Source organism: Pelobates fuscus, chromosome 10 (genome assembly GCF_036172605.1).
Source record: "Pelobates fuscus isolate aPelFus1 chromosome 10, aPelFus1.pri, whole genome shotgun sequence".
NCBI classification, from domain to species: domain Eukaryota; kingdom Metazoa; phylum Chordata; class Amphibia; order Anura; family Pelobatidae; genus Pelobates; species Pelobates fuscus.
In genome coordinates this window covers 72,735,935-72,744,472 of record NC_086326.1, presented here as the reverse complement: position 1 = coordinate 72,744,472, position 8,538 = coordinate 72,735,935, and the positions used below count along the sequence as shown (strand labels likewise).

The 8,538-nt window shown below is 40.8% G+C and overlaps 1 protein-coding gene across 2 annotated transcripts; it reads right to left on the bottom strand.

Annotated features, from left to right (window-relative positions):
* Window positions 1-1,941: 1,941 nt before the first annotated feature.
* HNRNPH3 (heterogeneous nuclear ribonucleoprotein H3) lies at window positions 1,942-7,748 on the bottom strand. Of its 2 annotated transcripts, none has more exons than XM_063433592.1 (12): window positions 7,638-7,748; window positions 5,932-6,024; window positions 5,360-5,515; window positions 5,114-5,257; window positions 4,655-4,793; window positions 4,174-4,367; window positions 3,334-3,420; window positions 3,135-3,244; window positions 2,820-2,955; window positions 2,629-2,709; window positions 2,403-2,492; window positions 1,942-2,248 (listed from the first exon to the last, which is right to left on the bottom strand). In XM_063433592.1, the coding sequence occupies exons 2-12, from the start codon at window positions 6,008-6,010 to the stop codon at window positions 2,142-2,144; spliced, it is 1,323 nt and encodes a 440-aa protein (XP_063289662.1). In that variant the 5' UTR covers window positions 6,011-6,024; window positions 7,638-7,748; the 3' UTR covers window positions 1,942-2,141. The 2 variants fall into 2 exon arrangements, with proteins under 2 accessions (XP_063289662.1, XP_063289663.1); XM_063433593.1 differs by having other exon boundaries at window positions 1,942-2,231; window positions 7,638-7,747.
* Window positions 7,749-8,538: the final 790 nt, after the last annotated feature.

Here is an 8,538-nt window from a genome sequence, read left to right as displayed (position 1 = left end):
AAGGAATTCACGACTAGGACCATTACAACCTCCGACTACCTAAGAATTATGGACTTGCAAAAAACAACCATTACTTACTCTTTTTAAAACAATCAAAAACCAGCACCGTAGGTCATACTATTGAAATCCCCTTGCATCCTACTCCTAATAAATGGTGCCCCGTACAAGTTTTTGACGCTTATTTTCTTTCACTCCACAAACAACCTCTACAACCTTTGCCCGAGCTGCATGGTAACATTCTGACAACAAAATTTATGCTTTATGTACGTCCACTGTTGACTAGGCTCGGCCTAAACCCCAAATCATTTCTCAGGTCATTCTTTCCGAATTGGGGCAGCATCTGCTAATCACGTACCCACTCACATTATCAAGGCAATGAGACGCTGGAAATCCTCAGCCTACACACTCTACATACCCAATCCCGTTAAAGAATTAAGACAAGCTTTCTGTGACTTATCTAAATAAAGTTGGTTAACCGTATTAGGTCTTATGGTATTTTCTTTTAGAGGCTGTTTACCCAGCAGCAACTAAGTCCTGGAAACCAAAATTTTGAAACAGAAAACAAAAATGTTGAAAATCTTAGTGCGCATGTGTCACGCGTGCCACAATTCCACAGTGGAAAGCATCGCAACCTGTACGTTTGTTCCACCGCCAGGACCTCCCAGCTAGCGCACACATGTGCACCATCGTCTGCCCGGCACGGTATAGACGGAAGTAATACAGACAGGGGAGACGCAGACGTCCGGGGTGCTTATCCCTGGAAGCTCTCCGAAAAAAATAAAAGCAGAGCCTCCCGAGCCTCAGCCCTCTCACCATACTCCTGGGAAAGAACTGGGGCTGTCTTAGATAAGAGGCAATTTATAGTGCCAAAGGTTAATTGGGGGAGGTTCTTGAAAAGTTTGGGGGATTGCCTGCCTGTTTTTCCCCCCAAAGATTATTAATCCCATTTGTAAAGCACTGACTCTAATCTGAAGGGAAAAAGAGTGTGTGTGAATGTAAGCCTGGAGTATATCTGTGAATGCTGGTATGCGCACGTGTGTGAAGTGTATACCACTTCCACACAGACACAAATACCCAGACTGACAAAGCAGTACACACGCAGACACACAGATACACAAACAGGAGCCAAGAGTGATTGTGTGGAGAGGGTGAAAGCCATTCAATAAATACCTTTCTTTGCAGCCCCTGGTGATCTATTGTCTGTTCTCCTTCCTCCCTGGTGGCTCTCGCTATCCTGTCTGCAGACCATGCAAACCGTGTGGCAAGCTCTGGCACGTGCAGTTTCAGAGCGCTGCCATGGCAATGCTCTGTGATCGGCTAAACGGAAGGTGCACAGTGCTTTATATCAGTTTCATATGAACCCTTAAACCCAGCAGCACATATTGCTAGCCACTGGGCCCTCGGTCATGGACTGAGGGCCCGACTGTCTCGAGTCCCAAGCGTGTGTCCGCGTAATCCACCAGAAATCAGCTGGCGACCCATAGTTTGGGAAACCATGCTATAGGTTTTCTATTACTATCAGCCAGTGGCTCACTGGGTCAAACCCAAAGAGAATAGTTATCCTAGAGTAGTGTGTAAATGTGTGTTTTGGATGTATGTCTGATAATATATTAACATTTTGCTATTGGGGTACATTTTATGGAATTTGTCAAGAGATACTCAAGTGCAAAAAAATTAAATAGGGAACTGAGACGACTAATTCTATTGTCCTCACCTGGATTTTAGTTTTAAACCAAATATACTTTACCTATTACACACTAGATTAAAGGATTATTTTTTAAAATCCTGTTTGGATTACTCCCTCGCCTCTTTTGTACATATATACGGTACAAATAGTTTACAGCACCACAGATTTTGGACGTGTTGATATGCAGAGTGTTCCCTGTATCCAACATTAAAAAGGCATTTAATTCTGTTTACACAGTTTGTAAGCACAGACACTTCAGATTATAAAAAAATTTATTCAAAGTCAACTTTTGCATTTGAACAAATGAAATTCTACAGTTAACAATGTCCACTGTACTCCGTCCACTAAAATTTTAAGAACATATTCCTCAAGTCCATACAAAGTTTAAACACAAAATGTAATTAAAAATAAAAAAACAACTGTTTTCTTCCACAACTTCCTTTAGATAACGAAATCATTTACTAATACATTCCACGCCATCCAGCTGCGCCCATGCTCTCATGCTGGCCATAGTAGCCGCCACTGTTTCCAGTACTGCCCCTTCCTGGTGAAAATGGGAATATAAAGGGGAAAAAAAGGAAATTTATAGTTGCAGATTTTAAAATCTGAGTCTGAATGTACTTAACCAGTTAGCATACCCCCACCCTGAAATTACTTCTGCCCAATATACAGCCAGAGAATATGAAAAAACACAAATCAGCATATTTATACTAACCATAGCCACCTAAGCCATCAGGATTTGGATAACATCCACTGTAGTTGCCAGTCATACCCATTCTGCTCATAGCACCATAACCAGTGCCATCTGTTGAAAGAATAAAGTTTACAGAACATCAACAAAACAACATGCAAGTATTTTTACACAGTATGGTTGCAGGTCTGAAAGGACAATCTAGTAATGAGACTGAGAAGCAACACATGAACATCATTAAATTGCATACCTAGTGCTTCTCTGCCATAACAACCTAATCCTGTGCCACCACCAGCTGTTGAATTCAGGAACAACTCAATGTATCGATGTTCTATACAAAGGAAAAAAAATTATATATAAATATAAAGATTCTCATTACCCAGCTTTGTCTACGATTTCACAGAAAAGCCATAATTTTTAATTTTAAATGGAGGTACTTACGCATGTTATTTTTGTCTTTAGACATTGCTGCTACTGCATCCTCATGTGTAGCAAATTCTACATCTGCTTCTCCTGTTGCTCTTCCATCTGCACCAATGTCTATGTGAACTCTGATTGGTGCCAGAGGAGAAAAGAACTGCATAAAAAAAAAAAACGAAACATTTTAAGACTAGAGGACATTACTATAAACTGAATTATAAGATGTTTGTTTTGTTACACATAGCTACATGCACAACATGGGGAAATAAGGCTACATATTTACACTATTATAGTAATTAGGAGCCCATAAAGTACAACCTAACCACTAATACTTACACCAGCAATGTCACTTTCTGTAGCACGGAACGGTAGTCCTCTCATGTGAACAAAGTGCCCACTGTGAAATCCTGTGGCTCCATCACCACCACTGTAAGCCTGTGCGATGCCTGGATAGGGAGGCAAAAATTGATTATTCTCCTGTGGAGCTTAAGGTTTTGTTTAATGCCTTTTAATAAAATAAAAAGTAAAGCCTTACTTCTCCCCTCTCTAAGTCTGTCATCAAAACCATCTGTTCCATAGCCATAGTTGTTATAACCACTGAATTCATCAAAACCACCATAACCTAAAGAGTAAGGAGAAGGGAAAAAATATATATATCCATCAGAAGTCAAAGATCTCAATAGCTTTGATTTTGCAGTAGCTCCATATAGGCATGAGGGCAGCTCTCCACTGGACTAAAAGAGTGAGCCTTCAGTTTCATTCTACATACAGAACTTGGCCAGTGCCAAATAGACAATACTTTAAATGGACATCAAAACCACCTTAGCTTTTTAGTATATAAATCATATCTGCAGCCTCACTGCTTAATTAACTGCCATTTAGGGGTCAGTGTTTTTTGTGTTTATGCAGTCCTAGTCACACCTATTTGCATGTGAACAGTATCCGTATACACTTCCCATGAAGAGTCAGCTAAAGTTTAAACTTACTCCATTGCAAACTACGTAAAATGTTTGATTCTTATCCCCTGTTCTATTCATAGCTTACTAGACCAGGTCGGAGGCTCCATGATGTAATTAAAGTTCAATTTACAGAGCTGGATATTAAAAAACTTTTAAAGATACAAGCGATTGAAAATGAAACTATTTTGTTTTCATGCAGCCTGAGTTAGTCACAGCCAGAGATGAGACTAGGGCTGCATAAAAAGAAACCTTTTTTAACTCCTAAACATAATTGAGCAGTGAGACTTCAGAGGCAGCATCCATACACAAATACAGCTTTATGAAGTAAGATTAGTGTTTATGACTATACTGTCCCCCTTTAAGGAAGCAAATTATTATATTTGACACGATCAAATGCAGAATAAAAGGCAACTTACCACCTCCATATCCACCACCTCCGCCACGCATTCGGTCATAAATATTCCCACGCCCAGCACCAGTGCCAGAATAAGCTCCACGACCACCTGCCATTGGTCGGTCATACGGGCCAGGACGCTGACCTAGCATTCTCCTCGGAGGATCATAAGATGTTCGGATCTCAGTTCGACTACTCTTAAATATCTCAATATATCTACGCAAAAGTTTATAGAAAAGGAATATCAGAATTTCATTGCAATTACACACAAAATAAAACCAAACACTGTCATGTTAATCAAAATAAAATTTACAAATACTGATCAATTTTGATAAGAAAAAAACAAAATTTAAAGAAAACAAGAAGTAAAGAAAACAAAAAAGTAATACATTTTATTGCTTAACATTGACTGGAATATAGTTTAATCATCACACCACCCCTCCCACCAAAATGGAACCCAAAAATAAAAGACAGATTCACCATCCCAGTCTGTCCATCCCCACCTGTGCCCTATTCTCTCCTTGTGTTTCCCCAGAGCATTTTCTGCTATCTCCTTTGAAGCAAACTGCACGAAGGCCTCCCCTGTGCTTCTCCCCTGGTAGTCGACCGTCAATGTTATCCCATTTGGCACGATTCTCAACCCTTTAACCCAAGGACAAATAACCCCATCAGGGGAACAGTGTTAAAGTCTGAAACAATCCCAACAATACTGACAGCTTTAAATTTCCCATCACCTAGCAGCAGATCCATATTTAAAAGCTAGATTTCCCACCACCCCGCAATTACCACATTTACACAGCAACTTTTAACTACACGTAACTTATTGCTAAACTGGTGTCTTTTGTGTCCCAGTCCTATGGTTTTTAAAATACACAGAAAATGACTAAAAATGGGAGCTGACACTGGCATGTACACTACAAAAGCTTCTGGTACAAGCAGAATAATTATGTTACTCAATATACCTGAGAAAAACTGTACAATCTCCTCTTTGCTGCACCCAAAAGGTAGCCCTCGTAGTCGCACTGTTCCATCAGTGGCTGTGTCAACATCTCCAGTGCTATTGTGTTTCAAAACCCATTCCATTTCTGTGTTATTTGACTTGAACACTGGAAGAAAAGGTGGTTTATATATTAGTATTTAAGACAGAACGAGATCCCAACATTTTTTTCACAAATGCCATATTAACACCTGGAGACACCTAAAATTACCTTCAATGTATCTGTGTCCCATATATTTACGGTCTTTCTCCAAAGCTTTTTTAAGATCGTCGTCTGTTTCCAGAAGAATGAAAGCCTCCCCACTTGGACGTCCTTCTTTGGATGTGGTGAAGTGAATACCACTAATTCCATCAAGTATGGCGCAGTCTGAACAAAAAATAAATGCAATTAAAGTCTACATTTCATATACACACATACATAAAAAAACATCTAGATTCTATATTGTTCACACCAAGATATAAGTGGGATTTGTGATACGTGCAGAGCCTATTTGAAGTTTTAATTGAATATAAGAACCAAAAAAGGAAGTAATTTTGATAGAAAAAAATATATAAATACACACATACATCGCAAAAAACAAAACATACAAATATTGAACACTCAAAAACTAGAGAAATCTCAAACTATACTTCATGGCAAAATATTTTAACCCCTTAAGGACCAAACTTCTGGAATAAAAGGGAATCATGACATGTGTCCTTAAGGAGTTAAATAAAATATTGGATAGAATGCAGTCAGTGACATACAATGACCAAAGTTGAAACTTGGAATGAATGTCTCACCTGAAAAGAACTCAAGCACTTCTTCACGTGTGCAAGACCATGGCAGGCCACGAACTCTTACAATGTATTCGTCTGACATTATTTCCTACAGTCCTGAAAACAATTAAGGTTCATTAGTCAAAAGGACAGATAAACATTTATAAACTAGCTATGGCACTTACATTTTAAACACTTATATAGACAAAAGCCTGGTAGATACAATGCACCACTATATTTGGGAGGGTAAGGAGAATGAAGGTGGACTTTAAATGCAAGTAGATAGATGCACTTTATATGGAATCACTGTCTGGTTTTTGTACCATTTGCCAAGATGATACTGCAGAGTTCCAGAACACAAACCCTCCAAGAATAAAAGCATATGCAACATGTTGCACCAGGGGGAACTATCAGACTCAACCTAGCCTCAAAGCATGATCCAAGCCAGTGAAGAAAACTCAATGAAGTTACAAGTGTATCACATATATAAGTACTGTGGATAATTATATCTGCAGCTCATAAAATGTATTCCTTTAATAGACAAGAAGAGTAATTGTTTTAAAAAAAGGGAAAAATTAACAACTAAACGTATTGGCAATACTCTACACAAGAATCTTAAGCCTTATGTTGGTTAATGTTCCTCAGCATCCAAAATTAACTTCTAATAGGTCGAACATAGGAAAAAAATATATATAAAAAAGCGCCGAGATAACCAACACAATGTACTCAAGATCATCATGTGCAATAGTTAAGAGTTTAGACAAACTTTGAACAGTCCTCGGATGACATGCAAAAAAGCATAACATACTCAATTGTAATGTTCACATGTTAAACACAATGAAAATTAAGCGACGTTCTCTCGAAATTAGCACACGATAAAGCAACGTGTTTCTTCCTGAAAACTGAACATATCCTAAGTTTCAGTGTTCAGACCATCTGTTTGAAATATAGCCAGTCAAATTTTCCCTTTTCTGACAACCTGATGAGTAAGAAGAAGCTTATTCGACATCAGCGGGAATCAAACCTGCCCGACCTCATCACAGACTGGAAACTTGTGTTATAATCGGGAGCTATACCGCCCCATTGAAGGGCCCGTCATTCAGCCACATTCACACACGATATCCAGCAATCCCAGTAACTGGGCGCCCAACACGAGCGGTCTGTGAGCGTTGTCTCCCGGTAACAGGGCACCCAACACATGGTCTCCCGAGAGCGACACACACAGCGAGGTAACCCGCTCACTATGGGAGACACATGGCGCAGGCGGGATTGCTTTACGGCCGAGTAGGCCGTGAATCCCAAGCCAGCCTTCCCAGCCGCCAACGGAAGGCTTGGTAACCTCTCAGCTGCCGCTACCATCATCGAGGGCTCCAGGCCGCCCGGGTTACTCACCCACATCCCGGGGTACCGGCTCTCCCACACGGAGGGCCCGGGTAACATTACACAAAATGGCGGCTGCGGCCTAGCCTGACACGCCGCACGGCAGCGAGGGATTCATATCGCTGGGCGGTGGGTACTAGATATCGGCGATACCCCGGCTCGCGGCCCGGCCGACCGATACGGTGAGAGGAATAGAAAAAAAACAAATAAAAGAATAAAAATAATAATAAACCGTCCCCCGGGCAGACCTGGCTGGGCCGCTCGGAGTAACGGCTGGTGCCCACACCGGCACTATGGCGCCATAGGACGGTGATCCTCCTCAGAGGCGAAGTGCGGGGAGGGCGGCTCACCTGTGTGTGGCGAATCAACTGCAGCGAGCGGTGAAGAACGGCTGAGTGGCCAGTAACTGCTCCTTTTCATACACAACCTGCGCGCTCCGGCGTGCTCTGCGTGATGGCGTCACTGCCGCGAGGCGTCGTGGCTCGAGCGGGAAACTTCTCGGGGAGGAAGTGACGTAGGGCAAACGGAGACTTCCGCCCTGAGTGCTTGTTGTTGTTGTGAGCTGCAGCTACTTCCGCCCTCATTGGTTATTCATTGGCAGTGAGTGCAACAGATAGTCTTTCCTCTATGATGGCTTATCACTGCATTGATTTTATTTTTCTTTAATATGTAACTAATTTGCTTAGTTAAGCAGTTAATATTGTTCTGTATTATAAATCATGGCGTGTCCCCCCCAGGAAGGTTAATGTGATAGAAACATTTAAATACATAAAGGGAATCAACAAAGTAAAGGAGACGACTATATATAAAAGAAGAAAAACTACCACAACAAGAGGACAGTCTTAAATTAGAGGGACAAAGATTTAAAAATAATATCAGGAAGTATTACTTTACTGAGAGGGTAGTGGATGCATGGAATAGCCTTCCATCTGAAGTGGTAGAGGTTAACACAGTGAAGGAGTTTAAGCATGCGTGGGATAGGCTATCCTAACTATAAGATAAGGCCAGGGACTAATGAAAGTATTTAGAAAATTGGGCAGACTAGATGGGCCAAACGGTTCTTATCTGCCGTCACATTATATGTTAAACCTTTTAAAACAGTCAGTTTGGTTTGGCTAATCTATTGTATGGAAATATGCAGTATTCAATAGATTATTTTAAGAAAATACAGCATGTGGCAGTTTCAGAGAGGGGATATATAATCCGTGTAACCACTGCAACTCCCTCACCTTGCAGCATGCAATGTTATTA